Source organism: Eutrigla gurnardus, assembly GCF_963514095.1.
Source record: "Eutrigla gurnardus genome assembly, chromosome: 2".
Classification (NCBI taxonomy): domain Eukaryota; kingdom Metazoa; phylum Chordata; class Actinopteri; order Perciformes; family Triglidae; genus Eutrigla; species Eutrigla gurnardus.
In genome coordinates, this window is record NC_139916.1 from 5844965 (window position 1) to 5872862 (window position 27898).

At 44.6% G+C, this 27898-nt stretch overlaps 1 protein-coding gene across 3 annotated transcripts; it reads left to right on the plus strand.

The window, feature by feature from the left end:
• Positions 1-66: 66 nt before the first annotated feature.
• On the plus strand, positions 67-27829 carry ndrg3a (ndrg family member 3a). Of its 3 annotated transcripts, XM_084028394.1 has the most exons (17): positions 68-212; positions 10701-10784; positions 13290-13322; positions 21082-21187; positions 21289-21409; positions 21589-21651; positions 21737-21797; positions 22693-22779; positions 23492-23548; positions 23928-24031; positions 24286-24351; positions 24439-24490; positions 24589-24636; positions 24724-24759; positions 24848-24899; positions 26163-26201; positions 26705-27829. In XM_084028394.1, exons 2-17 carry the CDS (start codon positions 10728-10730, stop codon positions 26875-26877), a joined length of 1155 nt encoding a protein of 384 aa, XP_083884520.1. In that variant the 5' UTR covers positions 68-212; positions 10701-10727; the 3' UTR covers positions 26878-27829. The 3 variants fall into 3 exon arrangements, with proteins under 3 accessions (XP_083884522.1, XP_083884520.1, XP_083884521.1); XM_084028396.1 differs by lacking the exon at positions 26163-26201 and having other exon boundaries at positions 67-212; XM_084028395.1 differs by lacking the exons at positions 68-212; positions 10701-10784; positions 13290-13322 and adding an exon at positions 17382-17679.
• The last annotated feature ends 69 nt before the right edge of the window (positions 27830-27898 follow it).

The following is a 27898-nucleotide window of genomic DNA, read 5'->3' on the forward strand; positions in this document are numbered from 1 at the left end:
GCGCACCGCCTCTTCCCATTGGCTCCTCCGCGGTGTCTGCGACGCAGCGTGTAGTTCCGCCCAGAATCACATCGAAATACTAGTTGAGGCAGAAGAAGCGGCAAGCGAGAGCAGCTACTGTGTGTCCAAGATTCACATTCTAGTTGATATTCAACAATATCCCCGTGGAGGAATTGCCCGCAGCGTACCGGACCCGTATTTTTACCGACGAGGTAAGTCTAACACCCGTGTTTTCGCGGAAGTATACATCTTTTTTTAACCGTTTACAGATGTGCCCGATGCCACAGGAGCTTATCTCAGCTCGCCGGATTCCCCCCAACCTGTTCACGTTGCCGTCCGTATATCGACTCCGTTTGTCGGAGGAATGGCGGCAGACGTTAGAACAACAAACCGTTCACACACTTTAAACGGGAGCTCACGTCCTAAACGCCGCGGTGACGACCGTTCGGGTTCCTTGAATGAGCGCGAGCGTAGCGGTTGAGTTCGAAAAAAAACTGCGGCTCGCGGATCGAGTTCATCGCTCCACAGTAATGCGACATAACGGCTGTCCTCGCGACGTATCTTCATTTTGTCAGCGCGCCAGACGTCACTGTTAGTTTTCCCTGTCACGCCGTGTGGCTGCAAAGTAGTAACTTAGCTGCTAGCTATATGCTATATAATGAAATCGGGCCCGTCACGATGCGTTACACCGTAAATCACCGAGCTACAACATGTTAGCTTCTCACGTTAGCTTGATGGATTTAATACAGATGCCTGCAGAAATATGATCAAAACACACTGTTGTATGTAGGGATAAAACGCTGCCCATGTAAGCTTATAAAGTCATAGTTGACTTACTTACTTATTATAGTTATTAGACGAATATTGTTATTTTCAGTTGGGATTTAATTGAGTTTCAACAGGAAACCTTTTTAACGCTTTTTTATTTTATTTTTTTATTCTGCACATTTTTCCCTCATACTGTCCCGAGTCTAGACGTGGCGGATGTATCCTGATCAGTCCGATCAGTCACAATGATGTAGCTGCAGGTGTTACAGACCAGACACAGCCTGATGAATGACAATGTCACTGGTGGCCACGCGAAGGTCACACAGGTGGTGTGTGTAAGAGAGAGTGGGGGCATCAGGTGTTTCCCCAACTAACTAGAATAAACATTTTTTTCCCACGTTTCCCAGTGAGGAATATCAGGAACAATTTGGATATTAAAGAAATCACGATTCTAGGACCACAGGCTCAGATTATTACAGCCTTCATTCTGAATTATATAGTTTGTAATGTTCTAGTTTCATGGAGGTGGGGTTAAATTCAGGTGTCTTCCACAATGCCATCAGCGGTGTCACATGATAGTAAAGCTCGAGTGGTGCTTACACAACAAGCAAACCACCAGGGCCTTTGTTGTCACTCACAACATTCTCGTAAAAGGCCGTTGTGGAGTCTGGAAAAGCTAATCGATTAACGCACTATCAATGGAAACCATCTCTCTCTGCAAGTTGATCTGTAAACCAGTCTTTTGTTGTTTTGTTAGCAGGAGAAATAGCAGACACTTGAGCAGGTGTTTGAGGTTTATTGCCATATATCCTTGGAAGCGATCCGCTCTTGGTTGATTATTAGTTCTACAGTGGAAACCTACTGCCTAACCAATGGGAGGGTCAAAAGTTGTTGATTAAGCCAGACATTTTATCTTGAAATCTCCAGGAAATTGGTTCACCTAGGCTCTGATTATTAGTCCCCACTGAACATTTGAATACTTTTAAAGGGTTTTATGCGCTTTTTATTACAAACCTTTTTTATAAAGCAATCATCTTTTTATTCCTATTATTTGCTGCTCAGAGAAATCCAAATTAATTTTCCTGAGTAAGTTATGTCACTGTCAAGAAACACCCACCATTAAGGTGCCTTTCAGCATGTATTACTACACTTACTTTCACAAATTATTACAGGGGTTGCAGAGTATATAACGAGTAACAAAGTAGTGCTCTTGTGTAAGGATTTCTTGCAGGGATGAATGTCAGGGGATACCGCTTACTGGAGGGATGGAGACAGTAATTAAGCCACCGTGCTGACAGTCAGTCCTTGTGCTCCATCTCACCAACAGTGTTACTGTGTCTACTCGCCATTCCTGCAGGGCAGAACAACCTGCGCCACACAGACATGGACATGTACTGGGACTACATGTCATAATTGGAAACACCTCGGGTATTTCCAATTATGAGGAGGAGGTCCGGTGCTGCTGGTGTGTTTTTGTAACTGAACTGTGTCCATTATCTAAGTAGTACCTGGTCTAGAGTTACAGCGCAAGCTTTTGCGCAGCAGCTTCAGGTTTACGGAACAAAAACCCGCTGATGCTTACACCTTTCTGTTCCAGGATAACTTCTTGAATTTCCCCCTTGACCTCAATCAATCTTTACCTGCTCCACCAATATTCACTGCAGGAGTGTAATTAAGGGTGAATATTCTCATAGCAAGCACATATATGACAAAACACCGGAGACACCAGGTTTGTGTGCACCAGAGGCAGGGACCACACATTTCAGACACACTAATCCGCCGGATCACACCCCTGCTGGGGGGGGACGGCTCTGTCTGTCCCCATTTTCTTTATCGGCATCAGTGATAAAATCAGCAGGTGGTGATGAGGAGAGGCAGAGGACAGGTGCTAAGCTTGTTGATCCAAAGTGTTGGATACAAGCCAAGCTGGACCTCTGGATGCTCTGGACTGCCTTTTGAATGCCGCTGTTCATTTAAGATCACATATATAACACCCCCCCCCCACCCCATCAATCCTCAGTTTAATTCAGTTTCTCTGACGGTTGTCATCATCTACACTATTCTTTATTCCTTTTAAGTAAGATAAACTTGTGTGTCATGAATATGCATGCATGTGAGAGAGATGGGAAGCAAAGAAAATGGATAGTCCAGCGCTTTACTGAGACAAATCTCATTTTGTCACAGATACAAATAAGCAAGCACACAACACACACACGAGTCTCGCATGTAAGGAACATGCAGCTTTATTTGCAGGGCCTCATGATGGGCTGCATGCAGCACGAATCATTTCATACTCTGCTTGCTTTAATGGTATGGGAAACAGCCTGGCAAGTTAAACGCTTTAGTGGTTATTATTGTGACAGAGCAAATGGCAGATACAGTGCCCTAGTGGCTTGAGGACCCTCCCCCCCCTTGGGCTTCGCTCCTATCGGAAGCTGTTAAATTCAGACCGAGATGATAGTCCCAATCATCAAACACTCAAATTTCACATGTGGAGATTTAAGCGTCTCCCATGTGTGGTCGAGTGTAGCTCAGCCGAGTCGTGACTTGCACATGTTACATGTGTATGCTGTTGATATATGAAGATGATAATAATTATCTATGCCTTTTTATAACTGCTTTGATGTCTTATTGCTGCATGGAATGCTAATGCGCATCCTGAGAGCCATAGTGGAAGCTCCGCTGTTTGCTAAAGCACGGGTTGTCGTGATGAGAATACAATAACTTTATGTAAATGATGGGGAAATAAGGTCAGTCCATATCAGCAGCACCACCAGCAGAGCTTATGATGGCTTGTGGTCGGGGTGGGGGGTGACCCATGGTTGCCAAGGACACCACCGTCCTCTCTACAGCAAGCATTCGCAAGGAAAGGCAGTGCCAGAGGAGCCACCTCTGTTTCTGTGAGGGATTGAGTTGTCAGTAATCAGTCACTGAGACAGCCAAGCTGACCACATGGATAACTCTATTAGCAGAGGCTGTGTTTCCTGTGAGGCGACCGGCCTCATAGCACTGATTCGTACGCTGAAACAAGCTGAGACGTGTTCTGATTCAAAGGCCTCGTGGATTCAAGAGGTCTATCTATCTCAGGGGCTCTCATGTGTCTGCTGTGTTAATATTTTATGGAAGCGATTGTGTGTGTGCGATTGTGCTTATGTGTGTGAGAGCGAGTGGCCGGGCTACACAGATGGTCTCGCTGCTGCCTCCACAGCTGCCCCCCAGCCGGACTGACCCCGGTATACAGATCCTGCTGAGCCTCCGGCAGGACTCTGCTGCTCTGGAAAGTCTGCCCGCTCAAACCAGCCAGCTGGGAGTCGCGACACACACACACACACACACACACACACACACACACACACACACACACACACACACACACACGTAGCATCCCTCTTGCACTTTGTCTTTCTCTGTGCCGTCTGCACAAGTGAGTATGGCGGAGGAAATCCCCACAGACTGAGCTGCAGCTAGCCTAGCGTAGCGAAGTAAGGGCAGGTACTCTGTTAGCAGCACTGAGTGCAGGTCCGACAGGCCCGGCCACTCAGTCTTATTTATAGCCAGATACCAGGAGGAGCCAGGAGAGACCCATTCAGCTGGACTCACACTTCCCTCCGACCTATCACAGCAGATTTATCGAGACTTATCTGTCTCTTGGCGCCCCCGGTAGTAGTGATGATATGTTTCAGATTTTTTTTTTTTTTTTCATTTAACTCATCCTCCCTGCATGCCTGGCTTTGTGGGAGACCCGTCTATTCTGGTGCGTGTATTGATTTATTGATGATGTGTGTCATGTAGCTACAGCCATCTAAATTGCTGTCTGTATTGCCGTTCTCTTATTAGACTATTCATCATCGTTTGAAAGGACCTGCCGGGGCAGTGCCTTACAGGATATTATATATATTATTTAGAGCCAAAGGGAAAGATGAAAAACATAATTCACGACTGCATGTGTCATAATTAATATATTGTATATAGTTTATCACGTGTCTTTATTAAGAGTGGGATGACGTGACTAAAAACATATATCATGTTGTAGATAGCAGTGAAAGTACATAAGACAAGTGCATAATATTTGGTTCTCACTTAAAATTGACATGCAGCTTAGTGTGGGATCATTTCTTTACTTACACATGGAGACCAAGACAGGACTACACACACTTCCTTCTCTGACATTGGGTCAATGTTTCCAGTTTGCTGCTCTGAAACATTACTTTGCCAGTGGAAAGTATTGCTGTTGGTCTCTGGGTCTGTATTTGGTGAAGTAAATGTAACACGCCACTGGGATATATGACAAATCATTTTATGAAGCAAAGCACTATATTTAGGAAGCCACTCAGTCCTCAGAGACTCTCTGGCTGTGGGCGTTGTCATGTGAGAGGTGAAGCATGCTGACGATGCCAATAGATATATGGTTATAAATCAATACAGCCAGATGATGCTCTTTAATCTCACAAGACCATTAGCAGATAAAGTGGCCCCTCAGGGAATAATGTATTTCTTTAAAAGGCCTCGGAGTGTAAGGGGAGGGGTCTTGTACTCGGTGGCTTTGCAGGATTAAATATGTGTGAGTGTATATACAGTATGTGGTACTGCAGGTGTATGTATGCTGAGCTTTCTGAGACTGGGTCTATATCATAGACTGTATATAAGACATAACCAGAAGTAACCCGAGAGAGTTGAGCTAAGTACAAATGAACGCTGAATGAGACATTTTTAGATGACAAAAAAGGACACCACACACTTATAGTTGGTCATGATTGAGAGAGATTCTGAACTGAAAACACACTGAAAGGTTAAATGTGTTTCACCCTCAAGCATACCCTCATGTATGGTCTATTTTACATTAAACAGGACCATCATTTACTGAAAAAAAGATTTCATACTTAGTGAAGTAGAGTCATTTTCTCATAGACGTATGTACGATTATATATATATATTTTTCTAACCAGAGGAGTTTTACGTCTGTGTACATGGTAGTCTAGTTGTGAGTGCACTAGAGCCTGTCCTGCTGTGAGAATAGAGGTCAGGGTTTGTTAAGTGTGTGTGTGTGTGTGTGTGTGTGCCAGCCAGCCAGCCCCCCGCAATATTGTCCCTGTGTGTGTAATATCCCCATTTCCAGTCCGAGTACAACCTCTACAACATTTTTATCTCTTGCATTTTGAGTTATAGCTGGTCAGAGACTCGAGATATTAAATGTGGTAGTGACTGAATGAGTCCGCCTTCAGATTATTCAGAGGGTATGAGTCAATTATAGTAATGCAGTATTTTGCTTTTAGGAGACCTTTTAATCCTGGAAGGATCAAAGCAGGACGCTGGTGTTGTGAGGAAGATGCATTTCTTCTATTAACCGTCTTAAAATAGCTTCTCTGGCAGCCTTTTGTCTTTGCTACCAATGCAACATTATTTTTGTCCTCTATTCAGTGATTCTCTGTATATATCTGTGCTTTTATAGCCATTATTTGAACATACACCAGAGCAGGTTCATGTCTCAGAACACCTAACCACGTGGTGGGTGTTGTTCCACATGTTGAGGTGGGATATTGGATAAGAATAGACTAGTTTGATATAAGCATGATGGAAGAAGACGAAAGAGAAATGTCTCATCGTAGTTTTTTTGTGTTATGTTGTGAAAAGAAGAAAACTAGAACATCTGACGGCTTGTGTCAAGAGAATCCTATAAGCTGTGAGGAGGATGATGGAGCCTCAGGAGAGCAAGCTGTCATTTAATTAAGTAGACGTGAACCACGGGGAGCTGCGTGTGCGTCGTCCGTCTCCGTGCGCGTTCAGCCGTGCGTGTTTGCCGACAGCGGGAGCTGTTCTCTGCTATAGGTCAGCTGTTCCACGGAGAACAAAAGAGCAAACGCCAGAGCAGAACGCAACTCAACTTTCCTGGTTGTTATTTACTTGATTATTTGCCAAACCAGTAGATTTTCCTCGTCTAATTCTCTTACCAAACAGCCCGGGTTAGAGCAATAATCTGGAACTGAGCCTTGTCACAGTCCATTAGCTTTACTCCGGCGGGATTGCTGGGAACTGTAAACACAGGTTCCCCCCCCCCCCTGCCCGGATGGAAACGTCTCCAAGGCTAAGAGCAAGGCATCACCACACTTGTTGTAGAGAAGTTATTTTCATGCGTTTGTAGCAGCAAAACACTGTCACTGTCTGAGTGGTTGGCAGGCGGGTAGCATCTCTGGAATCTGTGCTGGCCTCGTTTCTGTTAGCCTGGTGAAGTGCTGCCTGTAGACGGAGGCTCCAGCTGAGGACAGACATGCTTGTCTTCCTCTGTGATAGGAACAGTCATTAAAATAATTTGGCTCCCAGAGGACGCGGACAGGCTGATGACACGAGGCAAATTCCTCTCACTGGAATTGAATTGGGGATAAGCTGTGTCCCGTTCTGTGTCACTTAGGCATGCGGGCTGGAGGAGCCGAGAATCGAACCCTGTTCTTCCGACGGCATGTTTTGAAAGAACATGAATCTTAATTTATGCACTTTATAGACTGTTTTCAAGCAAGAAGCCTTTTTGCATACATAAAAAAACATCCTTCAAGTAGAGCTGAATCAGCGTCTGAAGTAAATATGATAAATAAACCATAATGTTATTGAACAAAGAGACATATTTACAATGATTGTAGATGCTCTCCTTACCCTGCCACTGAAACATTTTGGATTTTTGTGGGTTATCAAGGCTGCACCTGTTCTGTTCTGGTCATATCAGAGCTAATGCTCTACAAGTGACATCGAAATCAAGCATAAGCCCAACTTATCACACTTAATACAGTTTTTTATTATGTTATGGATTGAGTTTAATATGCATATTTGCTGTAAATGGTGATAATGTGTGGAGCATGGCAATACTCCTGATGGCTGAGTCGGGTAGATAGGTTAACATGAGGTCACCTTGGTCAGTCTGAAACCAAAGAAGGTCAGAGACAATGCACGGCCATGATGTGAATGATGATGGCCACTAGTAAATTGTAAGCCCTGGTTGCCATGGGGACCCGGAGGAAAGTGGACTAATTGAAGAGGCTAGAGGGACGGTCACTGAGCCGGGTTCTCAGTCGTCCATCATGCTGCCTGCCTAGACATCATGATGGCCCAAGGTGAGATGGGAAGACGAAGACGGGGAGAGAGTAGTGGAGGAGGAGGAGGAGGAGGAAAACGTGGGAGGGAGCCAGGAAAAGTGGGAGGAGGAGGGGTGTGTTCATCGATCACTCAGCGCCGTCCGCTGACATGGCAGCTACAGGGCTCCTTTGTGTCGGCAGAGACACCATATATCTACACTTGGTGTTTTGGCACACGCCTCGGGGTCCACACATACAAGCATTCTAGCACCTTCACATCAGCATCGAGGTAAAGGCATGTCCTCTCTCTCCTTACAGCCGTAGAGATGGTGTGAGAGGAGAGAGGGAGGGATCCTAATTAAGTTATCCATTTATTAAACCAACACGTCTTTGTTATTTTGGATCAGACGTCCCACTCTCCCAGAGGCATCAATGACACTTGGCCATCGTGAAGGTTGACCTTTTTGCCGAGTTGAAAGGGCCTCGTGTGGTTTTCCTCTGACACGATTTGTTTTCTGCTGCCGGTTGTTCACCCAGCTCAGCCTCCCCGTCCCTCGCTGCGTGGCATTATATTTAACGCTGAGATGAGGCGCTACTGGCAGCTACACGCTGTGCAGGGAAATAGACCCGAAGGACGGCTCATGTGTGAGAGCCAGCATGCAATTCACGCGTTACTCATCTGCAGGTGAAAGAGCTGAGTAAAACCGACTCTGATGTCAGGGAAACCATTCGTGAGAGCGACCTGGCACAACAAACAGTCCTGCTGTCGAGGCTAGGAGGACGTGTTCGACATCATCGGCTCTCTCAATCCTCCTTCCATCCTCATCTACATTAATGATATGCTGTGAATAGCCCGCTGCACAGATTGCAAATGGGATTTCCAATCTGTCATCTGAGGCTACCTTTCCTGATTTATTTATTTCAATTATGCAAAGCTTTGCTGTCATCTCTAGACGTAACGCATGGCTCTGTGACGTCCTAGTGATTGTCGGGGGGTAAACGCTCCTGAAAGCATGTTTTGAGCTTCTTCTTTATCAATTCCTCTCATATCTACCACTATTTATTCCCCCCTTTCTCCTTGCCTCACATCTGTCCCCTGGGGAAAGCCCAGCTCAGAATAAACATCGGAAACAAGCTTTGTCTCTATGGCAACAGCTGTGCTTGCTGAACGGTAGAGCAGGCATGGAGTAGGTAGGACAGAGTGGTGATGGTGCTGCTAAATGGGATTTGGTGTGAGGTTAAGGGGATCTCTAGGAGACCTTTGAAACCAAAGAGAGAAGCACAGATTGATGGCGGGGCAGTGATAGTGATGGTGGTTAGTTCCCCGGGGAAGCCCAGTATAAGGGGTCAGTGGGGTTGGGCTGTGAAACCCACCCAGTCAGTCTGTCAGTTGGTTTAAGCCCGCCCTGACCCAATCTCTCTTAACGCCTCGATTACCCGGCTAGCCTGTTTACAATTAAAGCAGCTTTTGCCTCCATCCCACTTTCTGTTGCAGCCTGAGGAAATGTTGGATTGTTCCGGCCAAGATGCTCAATCCGCTCAAGCATGCAGAGTATTTGTTTTTCTTTTTTTTTTCTTGTTCACTTGTCTAAATATTATTTAGTTCCACCATTGAGCCGGATTTGTCAGCAGGGATTTTACCCGGCATGTTTTCCCTCCCCATCCTAGTACTTCCAACACTTGATGTTTCTACTTTTTTTTTTTTTATGTAATTTGAGGATTGAGGATCCATCTGCTTCCCTGGTTGTTTCCAGGCAAGATGCAATCTTTTGCCAGATCAGGATAACCTCTGTCCCAATTCATGCGTCTATCAGGCAGCTGTCTGTTTGGACCTTTTGTCAGGAAATTCAAGGGTAAAAAAGTACCTGTGATGTCATTGTTGGTACGTACCGCTATTAGTTCGCTGCTAGAATCATCACAAACCAATCCTGAAGGTTATCTGACACCAGCATCTCAAGGTCGTTCAAGAGGGCTTGGCTCTGACTCAGGAAGTGATTATTATTATATCTAGTTGGCAAATCCTCCGCTCAATCCGCCCTTACTTTTTTTTTTTTGTCTTATGTGCATCTGTTCTGATGAACGCAATCTTTCTGTGTGAAGTCTTGTTTGTGGTGTGGATGTAGGCCGATTTTGGCTTTGTCGTCCAGTTGTAAGCATTGACCTAGAAGAAGCAAACGCTCCATCTGCTCTTATGTGCAACATGAGCCACTCTCCGGGGCAGAGCCAGGTAACTCAATACCACTGCCTTTCCTCACCTTGTGCACACAGGCGAGGCTGAACAGCTACCATTTTAGGGAAAGTGGGGGGGGGAAGAGGGAGGGGGGGAGAACAAATGAGATGGGCTTCAGAGCTTCTTGTTAAACCCTGGGCCGATCCATCTTTGCGTGTGTACAATGCATGTTTGCACACCACCTGTGTGGACTGGATGTGTGACCTTTCCTGCTGAACGGATAGAGAAAGAACACTCCGTCCCCTCCCCAGCCGGCTCTTATATCATCATTTAGATATTGCTGTATGCCAATGTGGAGTCGAGAAGACAAGGTACCCTAGAGAGAGGGGAAGAAAACAGTCACGGATGGATTGCACTACCTACTGCCACCTCCACCGGTATTTAACCATAAATACCTAACCCTTTTAAACCATACAAGAGGGTTAAATACCTAAACTCCCCACTAGTCAGAACTAGCCTAAAGATAATAAAGCTTTCAAACATTAACATGACCTGGACGACTGAGAATCTTTAGTTATGAGTAGGTTGTGTTGCCATTAACTGCAGTGTAAAGAAATCGCCCCAACGTACAATTTTGCTTCCCTGGCTGCCAGTGATTATTACTAACGAATATATTGTTTTCTCTTTCTCTTTTTGGACAGAGTGGTTTACAGTCACACGACAGGAAGATGGATGAGCTACAGGATGTACAGCTGACTGAGATCAAGCCGCTGCTGACCAATAAGGTGAGTCGCGTGGAGATCAGGCAACAGTCACACCACTGTGCACCCAAACTAATACGTAGAACCACACATACAAGCTAAACACTTGTTTTGCACCTTTTTAAAGAGAATGAGCACACGATATGGTCCTCCTAGGCAAATGCTTTGGCTAATACACTAGGCATGCACACTCTGCAGTCCTGTTCATCAAAGTGAATTATTCATATCTGCTTGACTGTGTCGAGTGCGTAAAGAAAGGAAGGGAGAGAGCAAGTCGAGAGGGGAAAAAAAGGTTGGAGACTGAATGAGGCAAGAAGGAAGCGGGGGGTGTATAACATACATACAACAAACACCCAGACAGTCAGAAAAGACAGGCCTGCACGAAGCTCGAATGAGGCGAGATCAAAGGAGAAACTATAAGAAACTCATCTCCTTTATTTCTAAGAGCTTGAAAGACTGTAGCAAGTGAGCGATGGCAAAAACAGAAGGGAGTATGGATGGGGAAAAAACCCAACAGCAGATCAAAGCTCTTCCCATTTTCTCCTGGCCGCCTCCTCCTTCCCTTCTCCATCTCAACAGCCGATTAGCTGATTAGAAAGACTGTTTTGTTCTCTCCCCGGGCGACTGTCACAGGCAGTCAGGAGGGTATCATGACTCAGAGAAGAAGGGAAACGTACGATCAGGTCTCACGGGATTACGGATGAGCAGGGACACATTTCTCCGTGTTGGGCTACATGCTGCGTAAAGTAGACTGTGTGAGGTGACGGGGTGGGGAATATACATCATAAAAACCATCTGAATGAGGGATACTGGTACTGACCTCTCACTCCACCTAGTGGCCAGCTCATTAAAAAGACAAACCAGGTGTCTTGAAAGCAGACGCAGGTCATGACATGACGACAGTGATGAAAGAGGATCCTCTCTCATTTCCGCGGAAATTATGAAAACACATTCTGATTTCCATACAGATAATACATATTTGAATGGTTACAGTAATGATCCAGAAGAAGTGAGTGCTGTGTGCAGCAGCGAAGTTGCTATAACGACAGTATAAACAACAAAACAAGTGTATTGGCCTTCTGCAGAAGAGTTTATGTGATTATGTCTGCGAAGGGAACAAATTAAATTAAAATGAACTCGACTTGACATAATATTCAATAAAACGGAGATGTGAAGTCCTTCCCCTTCCAGTGTCCCCCAGTCAACCTTATTTTGGAAAAATATGTATCTTAGTCAACAGCAAGAGACAATTCTTTTTTTTAAATAAGGTCCCATGGGGAGCCACCCGTGGGGACTCTACATCTGCACAGTTGCAACACATATTTGGCCCATCAGATTACTTGGAATAAAGTAGTAAATCTATTTAAAAACATAAAAAATGATGTTGAAACTGACCTTCATGGGGTGCTTTAGACCATAGCTTGTTTAAGTAATACACCTGGGGGTATTTTCTTCATGGAAATACTGCTAAAATGTAGAGGTTCACCTCACTGCAATCAAAGCAGGGGCTTTAGTTTCTTCCTGTGCTTTATTTTTCATCTTCCTCTCATGTCTCGACAATACATAAAGCTCAATACGTCAGCACCTGAGAACTGCATTATAGCATTGGAATAGTGTAGATTTTGACTACAAACATGTTTTTTCCACTATTATATGAGTGGGGGGAAAATAAAGGGAGAGCTTTTTAATTACCATCTGCCTCTACGCTAATATGTACCCTACTTGTCTGGCCTACAACTGAATCCCACAAGAATCCTCTTTGTTGTTTCTGCCCACTCTCACGTTTCTGCCCATCTATTCTGTAGCTCCCTGCTGTCTGAGTAAAGACACAACGCTGGGACAATACACTCTAAAAATGCATCTTCTTGTATCTGTAAAGAATCTAGTTAAGATATTGAAAACTACTATTTTCCATACCGTAAGTTGTACTGATTTAAGATGCGTAGAGGAACACGATTTGTTCCCTAAAAGCATGAGGCTAAATGGGCTGTGACCACAGAATTGCCAAAATGATGTATCCCGACCTCACGGTTGGATCAAGAGATCCATAAACAACTAGATGAAGTGCTTGCCACATTATTTCACGCCCCAATCACATTATTCAGAAATTGCAGCCTGTACTAGTACACATTACACCCTGCTCAGTTTAAATCTTTAATGTGCTTAGTGTCCTGCAATCTTGGCACAGTTCTCTCCCACTGCTAAAATGTGCTGAAATCAAACTGATCAGACATGATTGTTGTTTGTAGCATAATGACCACAAATTTAGATCGAATTACGACAAAATATGAACTAAACAGAAGTTGGGAAGAGCTTTTAAAATGTGCGACACCAGATTTATTCGAGTATTATGTATTATGTATGTTAAAGAAATCCAACACGTCATGTGACCACTTCACTGCAGTGCCATCCATCCACGATGAATTAACCCCCATGTAGTGTTATACGACTTTGTACTCTAATAAAAATGTGACATATGAACCTGTGCTGTCTTTTAATTCTACCTTTTTTTTTTAACTTTTCTTGCAGAATGCACGGAACTTTCAAGATTTCGACTGCCAGGTGAGTGTTGCTCGCTGCTCCTACACAAAGAACGTGTCTTTCCTGCTTAACCCTCTGCTGCGGTTGCTAATGTGAATCTGTGTGTGCAGTGATTAATTGAAATACAAAATGTTATCATTTCAGATTATGCTATTGTCTAGAGTGAGAAAGCTCAACCCGAACCTATACAGAAAACAATACTGAAGAGGTCTAGCATGAGTTGGGTAGACCATTATTTTTTGGCTGGTTGTTTTGTTGTCAATCAACATCTTAATTTTAGCATTATTTGTAGGGTTTGTTTCTTTTGAAAGGAAGTATACTGTGATTGTATTAATTGACTGACAGGTATTTTTGTGATCTTTTGTACTGATATGAAAAGTCAACATAGAATAACATTGGTGGTTAATATTGTTTGTGCTTGTTGTTCTAAACACAGAGCCTTAATTAAGCGCATGTTAATTAAGCCCACTCTCACTCTTTTTGGTCAACCTCGTTGGAATCACACCGTTTTTGTCTTCCAGTGCAGAGGTTTAAGAACATGGTCAGTTTTACAACACCTCTAGATATTTACAGACTTAACTAACTCGGTAAATATCAGTAAGATTTATGCAAATGCATCCATTTCAGACATCTTTTAATAGTCTCAGCGACTATCTCCCACAGTAAGACTGTTTGTGTGATTGTTCCTGTGTTACAGAAACTGTTTGAAATTCTTACTGGGGAAAGAAGAGCCGTTTATATATATATATTTTATATGATAATGCATGAATAATTATCATGAAAGAAAAAGGGATGCTAGCCTTGAGTGGGCACCGTTCCAGATCCCTTACTTTGATCTATGTTCGCTTGGAGAATGGGCTCTGCTCTCCAATTTGCAGAGTCTTGCATGAGGAGTGACTTCCTACAGGCAAGCACTCTGCTGGGTTTCACAAGCATCACGACGGCAAAGGGTTAAAGCTTTCATCCCTCGCTCACTTTCTGCAGTCATGCCTGCTTCCAGCATCCCAACAGAGCTAAATATAGCTGCTGCAGGCAGGGGAGGAGTGTGGAGCATGTTAGCCGGAGCAGGCATGCTCCATGCTCCATTCTTTTCCGCTTTGTCACCAATACAGCAACAATCATAAAACGCTGCACTCACTCGGCTGCTCATATCTTCAATGTCATATGTCTTTCCACTCATCCACTTGTCATTCAGGTCAGGTGCTGCAGTTTTAATTTGAAGAAAGACCCAAATTCGTCTCGGCGGTATTGAAAGTGTATTTGACCTTATTTCCATGGCAGCCATTTTTTTTTTCCCCTCACACAGTCACCTCAGTCAGGAGTTTCCCCAAACTGGGGATTCTTTGACCAATATTGGGGAGGTTTCCATACAAACGATGTTCATGCAACACTAAAGCTGGCACTTGAAAGATGTCACTCACAGTAGGAAAAGCATGTATAAATATTAATTAATTAATTAATAATGCACGTATTACATTTAGCTGCTTCAGTATATTTTTGTGTGCAGGTGTAGGACCAGACTCGGTTTACTGGTTAGAGATGCATTATATAAACTCAACTGCCATACGAACAGGTCTGTCATTGAAATAAGCTCCATCATTGTACCCATCTATCCCTGTCCTGCAGCCGGAGCCTGCATGCAATACAAAGCATTAGCAGCAGACTTCCTATGAATATATAGTCTGTGTGTGGGGGAGGGGTCCTCACCGCTACACCTTCGCTCTGAGCAAAGATGTGACATTCCAGTAGCTGGAGGACAAATCCAGCTGCTCTCCCCTTTGCAAGTACTGTAGCTCCAACCACAGGCAGCCCATAGGTACTGCAACAGTCACGGTCAAAAGCCTCTGCACCTGCATGAGGAGAGCGGCGCTGATGGTGCCGGTGACGAGGTGGGGTCAGAGAAAAGAACCTATAGGGTGTGGCGCTGCAGTCCCTTAAGATGCCCTGCTTACATCACCAAGAAGCAAAGAGGGGAGGAACGTATGAGTCAGCCTCATCCACTCATGAACACTGGGTTACCTCATGGAAATGGCTGAATTGTACATTTTCTGATGGAACATTTTAGGGTTGATGGTGTTAGCTGTGGGGAACGTTTAGATGATATCCATGGAATCCATATATTCGTCTCAAAATGTTTTGTGAGCTTGTAATTGTTCAAATTGGTATTTGAGCATTATTTTTATTACGTTTGACATTTCATGATTATGTCCAGTTTTGTCTCTTTGACTATGAACCATTCCAGCATCAAAACTAGAACAGGCTGTCTGTCCACATTGTCTTTCAGACAAATGGCCGCCAAGTGATGCCTTTGAATTTTTAAATCCTCTCAATATGCTCAGCAGAGGGCGCCATAAGCCTGTATGTCGTGTGGCTGGAGGGCTGTTTTGTGTGATGTGGTTTTCATCCACTGTGTTTTTCTTGTTGTTGATTGTTCTGTTTTGGCCATCGTAAAGTTGGGTTTAGGTTTCACAGAAACGTAGTGTACTGCACTACATTTAATCAGTCACCATCTTAGAAGAGGATACGGTTGTGGACATGTGAAGGTCAAACCTTAGATTCTCGCAGTATTAATGCAAAGCTCACATTGAACTGAGCGATGCAGAACACCAGAGCGTCACTGTGTGCTTGTACGACACCTACACCGAGTCCTGCTGAGGCATGACTCACTATATGACACGAATCTGCTCTGTCCAGGAAAAAGGAAACGTGTGATGACGACGTTAGCTAATGTGACCAATCACATTCACAGCTTAATCTGGTCACAGTATACGTCAATTAGTCATGTTCTCACCACAATCTGGTTTGAATTACTGGGTATGGAAATAAACCGATTGTGTGTTTGTTTGCAAACTTTACACTGTGGGAAGAAAATCTATGGAAATATACTGTTAGAAATAAAGAAACATATGTTATGTTAGAAATACCTCTTTTATGTCATGATATTAGATGGATTATCTAGTATTTTTGACCTGTATTACTTTATTTGTCTCACCTGTATAATAAGTGCTTATTTCCCGATGTACATACACTACATGTGTGTCAGTGGCACCCTCTGTGGGTTAGGACAGGAAACATTTAGAGGAGAATCGACATTCTACCACCAAACATGCTGCTACATCCATTAACCAATGAGGTGCACCCCGTCGTTGTAACCCCACCCACTCGTTGCCGTTTTCATGTGTGCCATTGGCTGCACAGCCCAGTCCGTCTGGAACTAAGACATGACCCTGTGCACTGCCAGCAGTTCTGCAGATGACAGAGGAGAGTAGAAAAGGCGAGATCAATAAACTATGAGGATCAAATGATCCAGAGGCAGGAGGAGAGAAAATAGATCCTTTCATGTAGGCTTGTGAATGTGAATAAAAATAGTAGCCTGTTGTGGGTTTATTTTCCGGTAAGCCTTGAACATATTGAATGTCGATACTGAAACACTGCAGTGCTGCAGGAAGATTTAAACGAAGTCGTGCTGCAGTGTCATCCAACATTTGCTGGAAAGCTATTGTTGGTGTATGTCAGACTCTTACAACATTATAAACAGGGTCTAATTATGGATATTCATGGCGTATGTCTTATTTGGATACTGAAGTCTTCTTTCCCAGCAAGGTGAAGCTAAAGTGAATCTCCAGCCAATTGTTGCTAAATCTCAGCGATGAGCAGCCATTTTGCTGATGCAGCCCAGGGCGAGCTGTCAAAGTCAGCCTCCTCTCCCCTCTCTTCACTTTACCAGTATCACGGTGTGACGTCAGCACCGTGCCCATTTTCCAGGACTGCCTCTGCATCTTTTGCACCCCATCACCCCTCTTCCACGCACCCGCCCCCTCTCTTTCTCCCACTCTCCCCCTCCATCTCTCTTTTTTTTTTTTTTTTCCTCTAAGCCCCACCCTCTCCCTCTACCCACCTGACCCTCCGCAATCCAATTAAATGCACCGGTTCGCTGGATGCACGGACGCCCTGTGACTACTAAGCACAAACTGCAGTCTCACTCTCCTCCCCCCTCTGTCTCTTTTCCTGCTGTCTTTCCCACCTCTCGTCTCCGTCTCTCTCCTGTTCTCTCTGCGTTTTAGCCACCCTCCCTCTTCTGCTTTCATTCACATTCTTTAGCCATCTCCTCCTCAATCGCACTGCTGTCTTTCTCCTCCCTCTCTTCTTCTTCGTCTTCCTCGACGCCGCTGCTAAAGCTGCCTCACCCTACATCCCTCCCTTCCTACCAGCGCTCCCGCCTTCCTCCTACTCCTCCTCCTCCTCCTCCTCCTTTTGGAGATCTTCAAAGCTGCCCAGCACACACTTGCACATAGCATAACACACTCCTCTCCTGCGTGGGAAAAACATGTCAGCTATTCTGGACCTGGACCAGATTGCATGCTCTGGGAATGGAGTGGTGAGTGACAAATGCATCTCGTCTGCCTTGACACACCAGGCAGGGTCCTTGCAGCAAGGGCTTCTGGTTAAGATTAGTGGGTAGGGGGTTGTTGTGTAGTTTTCCCATAGAAGGTGACAGCACTTGCTCACAGGGGGTAAATCTGGTGGGGGTCTTTCCTCGCTGGTTTGACCCCACCTTCAGCAGATGGCTCATACTTTGGGCTTTTTCTCTCCGGGCAGCTGCTGGTGTGGGGTAAACATTTGTTCAGTGTGTGTGTGTGTGTGTGTGTGTGTGTACTCCTGCAGGTCACACAGTGAGCATGTGTGCAGTCTGCACATCCTAAACATGCTGAGGGTGCAGTGGTGCATTTGAATGTGATGATATGAAACATGCATGTGTGTTGGTGCTCAAGTGTCTCTGAATCTGCAAATGCCACAACCAGATGTTGTGTACGTGCCTGTCAGCATTCGGTCGTCCATCAGTAGGATTGTTGGAATTTGTGCATTGCAGGGTGCATGTTTCTATACATCTCAAACGTATTTATCCATAACTGCAGACATTCTGTCTTGCCTGTGAATATGTATAGATGTCGCATAGTGCCCGTTATCCCTGAAAACAGCCAGGGAGGTCACACTAACTGTAGCGACCAAAACCACTGTAGCAGCTCCTTCCATCCCCTGCAGGGACTATGAGTTTGTAGTTTCAACCCACTGCTTTGATGACACACACACACACACACACACTGTATGTGTGCTGCGGGTGGGGAGGGCTGTGTTTGAGTCAAAAGGGTGGCATGTACCTGGGTTGATCCCAGTAGAGAACATGCATAGGAGACATGGATGTGTGTGTGGATGTATGTGTATGTATGCATAGGCGTGTTTATTTACAATACATTCATTGCAGGCTGCTTGGTGTTTCTTGCCCTGTAATGCTGCTCTCATGGGTGGATTGATGCTGTTCCTGGCAGGGCGTGGAAAACAGGGAGGAGGGGGGTGGAGTGATTGATAAGAGAGGGATTGCAGGAAGAGGAACAGCATGACATACTGCTCTCCTTTTTTTAACCTCCATCACCCTCCTTCGTTCTGGGACCAAAACCTCCCCTTTTGCCCGGGGCAACCTCCTGCAGCCCCTCTCCTCAAAGCACAAACCTCTACTCAGTATTCCTGCCTCATTTACAACCACACACTTTATTGTATAACTCCTAACCAATGTGAATGTATTAAAGATGAAATAGGGCTGCTGCCATTGCAGTGTCTCCCTCTATTTCTGCTCTAGCTGTCCAGGCTAGCAGCCCCACCCCATGTCTGTTTTCTTGAGACGCTGCCGTGTGTACTCATGTGTTTCTGTGAGAGAGGCAGCGCTTCCAGATCAATACAGCCTTTAAACCATACAAATAGCTAAATGGATGGATATGAAGCTCCTCTCCTTCACTCCCTTTCCACAGCCCCTCTGCACTTGTTTGTGCCAGGACATGCCTGGAAATGAAACCAATGTAGCCCCTCCTGTTTTAAGGCACATCCTTCTGTTAGTCATACAGAACTCCCCTTGTCTTCTCTCTCTGTCACACTGTCCCCGCTTGCTTTCACGCTCCATTTCCTCCCATCCACTCTCCCTCTCTTGTTCTACCCATCTCATCTTCTTTCTTTATTCCACCCTGTGTTCCCTTCACTTTTTTTCTGTTCCTATCGCTGGTGTCACGTCCTGCTTTCTCTGGTGCATGGACACTGCGCACAGATGACAGAAAGCAAGCGTTTGCGTGTGTGGTTGTTACTTAGAGCGAAGCCTCGCTTTTTTAACATATCGAGTGTCCTTGACTCTGTCCTTGTCCAAAAACAAAGATTCTGCAGCAGCACGACCAACAACCTGTTCTAGACGGAGAGTTAGCTCTCTGTCTATAATAGCTTGTGGTGGGGCCCCCTCCTTACACACACACACACACACACACACACACACACACACCAGGCCAAGGCTGCAGATTAATTTCTTTATCTGTGAAAAGGCCTCCAATAAACACCAGGCTTCCTGTCAGTCCTTCAAGGTTTATTCCACTTCAGGTTGGGAGGTTATATAAAGTGTCGGTAGACTTTAGCACGCAGTCGGCGAGGGTTGCTGAGTGTTGATCTTGTGTGCATCGTTTTCAAGCTTTATGCGACAGGCTAATTTCAGTACCAACACTCACGCAAATGAAAATATCTCATTCTGTTGCTGATAAGATGATGATTTTTTTCCATTTCGTGTAACTGTGTCGATTACCGATAGCAGATGCAAACGACTGCAGCCTTGTCCTTGAGAATGTATCTCCATCTGCTTTGTAGAGATTGTGACACATATCTATCAGACAAATGCCTGCAGTGGGAAACAGTCACGCTCCCTCGGTGTTTTTCAGCCGTAACCTGTCTCTCTCATATGCCCAGGCTCTCTCTTTTTTATTATTGATGACCAGTGGGCTTTGAGACCAGGCGAGCGCTGGGCCCCGCCCCGGCGCTCCGGCTCTGTGCGGTACACACACATGCACGCAGCGACAACACACACACACACACACCCTTGTATGCAGTACCAAGTCACGCTGACCTTGGGAAGTGTGTGTTTGTGATGCTGCTCTAAGTTTTGAATCAGATTGTACTTCCTGTATATGTCATCACTTCCCAGTATGTCACTTCCGACACGCTTTCTGGAGAGAGCTGATTGTTTTCCACGTCCTCTTATATCTAATTCCCCAGGTTAAACACATTTCAGTGTCTTCCAGTTAAGTTAATGGGGGCCCCATCATTGATAAAGAAATGTATTCATAAGAAAGAGATGGAGAGAATGAAGCTGGCGTGATTTGAATGGGTCTTTCTGCAAAACATCAATTTTTGCAGAGTCACACTTGTGAAAGCGCTGTGTGTTTCAGGCCCTCGGATAAAAACACAAAGACTGTTTTACAACATGGAAGAGGTTTCCCAGGCAGCGCATTCTGTGCTTTGTTTGTCCGAGGGTACAAGGACTGTGTGGTGGAGAAGAGGTGCATGCTTGGCATCCTCAATCTGAGATAGAAACCCTAAATGTTTTGCATTGTGGTCATTGGTGTCTAAGCTTTGTGCTCTGAAACACTTGAATAATTCTTAATTTATCAGTCATTATGTCGTCAGTTTAGCTGAAATATTCCCACGTTAATAGCTGCTGTGGGAATCCCATGGGTTATTTCTGGCTTTGTGCTTGGCTGAGATAATAATAATGTATACAGAAAAAGGCCACACAATATAATTAATATTATACTGCTTAAAATATAAAGCTGTTTATGTATTAATTAACGATTATTGGCCATGCGACAGACAACAACACACACGTGTGAAAGCCTTTTGTCTTTGTACACACGGTTTATTTTCCCATTTGTCTTGAAATGTCTCTTTCTCTTGTTCTTCTTCTCTGTGGCTGCAGGAGCATGACATCGAGACTCCCCATGGCGTTCTCCATGTGACGATGAGAGGCGTCCCCAAGGGCAATAGGCCCGTCATCCTCACCTACCACGACATCGGCCTTAACCGTGAGTCAGCCAAATACAGACTCAAGCATTTTTTGGATTTAGGCAGTCACAGCCAGGTCCTCAACAGAGTTTAATCCCCTGAACTGTTCGACCCTTTCCAGACAAGTCCTGCTTCAACACCCTGTTCAACTATGAGGACATGCAGGAGATCACGCAGCACTTTGCAGTGGTTCATGTCGACGCGCCCGGCCAGCAAGAGGGTGCACCTCCCTTCCCCAGTGGGTGGGTGTCACATTCATTTTACATGCACTGATGAATCGCAGCACATTTATTTCAGTGCTCATGTAAGAGCTGTTAAGTTGGAATATAAAGTAGTTAATCTGCTAATGGAAGCACGTTCACTTTTCCCCCAGAAAAATGTATTTAAATTTGTGATGAACATGTACTCCGTTTGTCTCCAGTTATCGCTACCCCACCATGGATGAGTTGGCTGAAATGCTACCCTCTGTGATGACTCAACTCAAGTGAGTGGCCCCCATGCCGATAGATCAATAAAATGTACATAAATGAACCATCCAGTCCCACTACAACCAGTTTTTTTTTCTGCAGGGTCAACAGTATGATCGGCATCGGCGTGGGAGCCGGAGCGTACATCCTCTCCCGCTTTGCAGTGAGTCTCCATCAGAGTGTTTTACCCCCATCTCTGTTAGAATTTAGGGTTTTCAGGCCACACAGCCTCCTACACTGAACATTAAACCCCCCATCAAGCCTACACAGAGCATCAGGTGTCCTCACCGTTTGCAGCATATGCTGCCATTCCCCAAATGGTGACTCACCTTGCCTCACGTCTTCTTTCCACATGCTAAAATAAGCACAAAGTGTGTAGAATAGAGCAGAAAGAGCAAGAAGCGAGGAGGAGCGAGGAAGCACTAAAAGATGAATAATAGAAGGAGAGAAAATGGTGGACAGGGGTAAAAAGGGAAGGTGTAAGGCTTACTAGTCAAACCACCAGGCTCTCTACAAAGAGTCTGGTTTTGTTCCGATTTAATGAAGTAAATTGATTCTGAAATGCACTTGCTGTAACTGCATTTACCCCTTTGATTGATTTATAGCAGCTGTTGCTGCATTGCATTTCTCATCGCGTTGAAAGCAGTATCCAAAGTATTCCCTAAATATTGAACGAGATGGAGCTTAGATTTCCCCAGACATTCTCTTTCCGTCGTCAAGCTATTCCAAAACCGCACCCCTTAATTTAGAAGCCCAGAGTCTTACTTCATGGTTTGATGTCTTCATTAGAACGTACACGACATGCCTCTCACTGCAGTGGCTTTATCCTGTATGTGTACTGTTACTGCATTACACAAACTATTTGGCAAAAAAAGGCTTTCATTGTTTAATATGTAGCAATAGAGGCAGGTTTAGTTCACTGGATCAGTGGATGTGAAATCTGAACCATTCCGTAGGGTTGCACAAGAATGAAAACTGACAGCATGTGATTTGGTCCAAATGTCCAGTAACCGTCCATACTTGTAACTTTGAACCGACGTGTGTCTTTCCCTTCCCAGTTGAACAACCCCACCCTGGTGGAGGGGCTGGTTCTGATCAATGTTGACCCATGTGCCGAGGGCTGGATTGACTGGGCAGCTTCAAAGGTTCGTGTCACCAGTGCAGTAATGCATCTAGCTATTAATTAGATGATTAACCAGACGATGTAGTTCAGTTTCTGCTATTTGTTCATAACAAATCCCTTTTGAAATTCAGCTACTTTTCTTTCTACTTTTCCCTAAACATACTATTTTAAGGTCACTTAACTTAAGGTTTTATGCTATTTATGTTGAGTATTTTATTTATTTTTTTCTTGCTTATTCATTAAAGCAAGTGTGTATGAATTGCATTAAAACCACGAGCAGGGACTCTTATGTAGTCTCTAAGTACCAAAGCCATGCTTCAGCTTTTTGCTGGACAAACGTCTTAGACTGCTAGTGTTCATTCATTTGATTAATTTCAGTCATGATGGGTCACGATACTGCAGTGTCCTACGGTACTCTCATACTGTGAATGTGTTCATGAATCGCTGCAAGTGCCGTTCAAGGTTGTTTGGAGGAGAACATTCCTTGCCTTCATGTTCGTGTTGCACACAGCCATCAAACTGAAGGAGCCTGGTTTGACCTTTGCCCCATATTTATTAAAATGAGCACACTGCATCTGTTCCCCTGTCATTATTTGGCTCAACCAAGCCAAATAATGACAGAGAGGAGGCATCCTTTACTGCTTTAAGATGTGTGCATGTAGAGATAGACAGGCGATATCCCCACAATTATACTGTTCCTATGTTTTGTCTTCACTGCTTCCTGTCCTGTGCAGCTGTCTGGATGGACCAGTAATATGGTGGATATCATCATGTCTCACCACTTCAGCACTGTGAGTTTCTCCTGCCGTACATTACTCACTTCTGTGTGCCATTTACCGTTTGTCATTGACAATTTGAAACACCAACTGGACCCGAACGCCTTTCTTGATTTCCCTCGATACCTTTATCTCATCTCACTCTTATACCGGGCGTTTACTAATTATTCTATTTCTGTCTATTGTATAGACTGGTAGATTGTGACACAGAGCTTACAGGCTCAAGAGTTTAATAACTCCAGTGATAAAGCTACAGCATTGTATTTGCAAATCTCAGGAATTGTCTGGATGACTGATGAGAATCTAAAACATCTCCCTGTACGTTCACTACATGCTGCTGACAAGCACTTTATATAGAGTCATCTGAACTAATGAGTTTCACTCTATTCCCCAGGAGGAGCTGACTGATAACCAGGAGCTGATCCAGACCTACCGCCTCCACATCGCCCAAGACATCAACCAGGACAACCTGGCCCTCTTCTGTGGCTCCTACCAATAGTATGTTGCATCACATTTATAAACACTGTGCGTTAATGCTATTGTAAGCAGCATTTTCCCTCCTTACTGCTGAGGCATGTAAATGCTTCTTCCAGGATCAGAACTTGTAGTAAACCAGATCTGAATCCATAGGAAGAAGCAATGCGTCACACAATATAAAGAAGAAATAATGAGTTGCACAGAAAATCAGGATTTCTGCCCTTAACATTGTTCCGGCTCCACTAACTAAGTCATAATTTGTCTCCCGTCACCAGCCGTCGGGACTTGGAGATCGAGAGGCCCATCGTAGGTCTGAACGAGGACACAGTTAACACACTAACGTAGGTTTTCAGACGAAGAAGACGCTGTTTGTCTCTCGTGTGCAAGGTTTTGAGAATATTTATGCCTCGTTTTTCCTTCCTGTCCAGATGCCCTGCGTTGCTTGTGGTTGGCGATACATCACCCGCTGTGGAGGCTGTGGTGAGTAACGCTCATCTCAGTAACTTAAGAAGCTCCGGGGAGGGTCTGCAGTTATTACTCTTTGTTTTAGCTCAGTAGTAACCTCCTTCATGTTTCAGGTGGAGTGCAATTCCAGGTTAAATCCAACCAAGACTACACTACTAAAGGTGAAGCATACATGTGTTGATGAATGATATATATGATGCATATATATGTACAAATAATGTATTAATGAGACTGATGATTTTATCCAGATGGCTGATTGTGGAGGTTTGCCCCAAGTTGTGCAGGTTGGTTTTTTTTCAGATTTCAAGTTTGCTTATTTAGCTGTTTTTTATCTAATTGATCTTCTAACTTTGATCCTTTATCTGTCCACAGCCAGGGAAACTTGCTGAGGCCTTCAAGTACTTTGTTCAGGGAATGGGCTACAGTAAGTAAACACGTCTTTCTCTACTTGTAATTAGTCAGTAAAAACAAAACGGATAATGAGCCAACTAGTCAACTCTATATTGAATGTCCAAGAATTGTTTACAGGCCGATGCATTTTTGGACTGACGTGTTTGTGGTCGAGGTTTGTCTATGTGTTACCCAGAGTTTCCGGTTGACGTGAGCGCAATGACAAGTTTCTTAAATGAGGATTGTTTTTTTCACTGCAGTCTCCCGCGAGCGGTTGCTAAACACCCCTGCTGATGGGGCTTGGACCGTGGCCACAAGTGCATGAAAAGACACTGTTTTTGTCAGTCTGGTCATGGAGAGGCCGCCCGAGTGGCTCCGTCTATGCTAACGCTATTTCCCCTCTGCTCTCTGCAGTGTGTGGTCCCCACAGCCCTCAGTAGGTGAGGTGTAAGTGCTTCTAGCATGACTAAAATGAGAGTGGCACTCGAGATATGCTGAACAGCAATTCGCTTCCTGTTCAGTACGGAGTGGGCGTTAAAAAAAAAAAATACCCTTTTGTTCTTTTTTGCCTGGTGTGATTTTCTTTTCTATCCAGAACTGTTTAATGATGCCGTCTCCTTCTAGAGAGACTCAAAGTGCATACTTAAACAGGCCGACCAGGGCAACCACCTGCAAACATAAACTGCAAACACATTTCTGTCAGATCATACTGACCTGCAGTGCACCAACCAGACTCCACGGATGAAAACATGTAGGTTTGCTTGCTCTGGCCATACAGATGAAGCCTTTGGTGTGTTTTGTGTGTATTTCTGTAATGCTAATTCCCTTTTGCTCTCTCCCGTTCCCAAACCCTGCACTGTGGGAGTCTCCCTCATGTGTAGCCAGTATGCCAGTTGCCTCAGTGTTGCTTTAAAGGCCACCAGGTCCCCCTGTTGAGTAAATGCCACCGCAGGATTATAACTGATTAAAAAGAGTGTTTTCACACAGAGAACGTGTGGAAAATAAATCTCAACACCTCAGCATGTTTCTCAAAGCTGCTTTTCCCTCATTAACACATTGGCACAATGTGAAACTGCAAAAGAGAAACTGCCCAAGAGTACAGGAAGGGAGTCTAGTGTTGCACACATGCTATGATTTCTTACCTGGAAATGTGTTGTTTTTGTGCTCGACGACCTCCAAACTGCAACAGAGCCTCAGTTTGAGTCCAAACACTGAGGGTGGGATACAGCAACATAAGACATTCCCTTTTCAACATGTCTCCCTTTCTCTTCCTTCCTTCTTTCATCAATGCCTACAGTTCCCTACGTTCTTCTCAGTCACCTGAGCACCGAATCAGGTACCGGGTTCTCGAACAGCTGGTAGACTAGAAGGCTTTGAACCCAATAGCCTCCGAACACAGTGGAAAAATGCCAATGTATGCAGAAAATTCTCCAGAGAGCACTGGTTCGTGTTGGTATTCCAACAGCAGCTCAATGTGGTGGACAGTCGGTATTAAACGCAGGGAGATCGTTCTGCATACATTCGTCTCTCTGTGCGAGTCCAGTTTGTCCTGTTAGCATGGATTCTGTCCTCAGTGTCTTATTTAGTTGCATGACCTGCTGGTTTTGCTTCCACAGTCTCTTCGGTTGGATTGCAGATGTTTGTTTTTTTGTTTTGTTTCCCAACAGTGGACACGTGTGCAATCATTTTCTGTTCCACATTTCTTTTATTTGATTAGTCCTTGAGAATTGTTTGCATGGTGGGCACTTTTGTTGCATCTGGGTATCTAAGTGTTCCCACACTGCATGGAGTCTCCGTGCCGCGTGACGGGAATATTAATGGGCCCGTTCTCTTTTTCAGTGCCGTCAGCAGGAATGACTCGTCTGGCTCGCTCGCGTACCGCCTCCTCTTCCAGCATCACTTCCATGGACAGCAGTCGCAGTCGCAACAACCTCAACAGCCTGCTGGAGGGCAACGCCACCGGGGCCTTGGACAACCAGGCCGGACCCCAGACCATGGAGGTCTCCTGCTAAACCCCACCCTACCCGCTGCACATTCCCATAGTAACTTATGTGCCCCCTGCCCCTCTCTCTCTCTCTCTCCCCCTCTGCCTCCGTCTATCTCTCTCATCCCGCTCCTAAGCAACGTCAGGAGGGTCTGTAATGAACTATGTGATTAGAAAAGAGGATATAATAAATATATTAACAGGTGCATATATTGAATATTTAATACAATGTCAAAGTCACGTTCCTACCAGAATCCATAACTACATTCAGATGTGTTGTATATTGAAATGGTTAAAACCACATGAGCGACTCAACTGTCCAACCCCGCCTCTTTCTATTTATTTTTTTTCACGTTGTCTTTGTTTTAAATGTCTTCACACAAACTGTAGAAATCATCCTCCATTCTCCAAATGTTTTCACTGCACGGTACAACACTTTTACTACTTTTAATGCTCTCTCCTGTCGTCGTGAACACTAAATGTGTGGGCTGCATTGATTTAGTTGCTCTATCTGCGTGTTTTTAATCCCAAACTTGCTGCAACGTGGGGCCGAATCAGTCACAGAGTATACAGAAGGATCACTGAACCGCCTGTAGCTGCAGAAGTAGAGGTCAAGTGATACATGGAAGAAACATTGCATCCTGTAGCACACTATCAGCAAAACCAAACGAAAGCTGTGGAGAGATGTTGAAACGTTCCGATAAAGCATTCAGTGTTAAGAACAAGTCACCCGCGTGTCACCTCACATACATTCGGTTATTTTGTATTGTTTTTGTGACCGAGTTCAACCTTTTTCTTTCTGCTTTGTGTTGATGTTTTTGTTCATGTTTCATAGATTATTCAGTGATGTTTTAACAACCTTTCACTCGTGGGTTCTGATGTGAAATGTCCAAGTCCCTTCACTGAGGGGCCCAGTAGTGCCTCTCACTATCTGCTGATTTAACTCATTTATAATACTACTGAATAAAGCTACAACATGACATGTCTGCTGTTTTCATTTATCACCACATTGCAAATACTTCTGCTTCACAAATGCACATATAATTAAC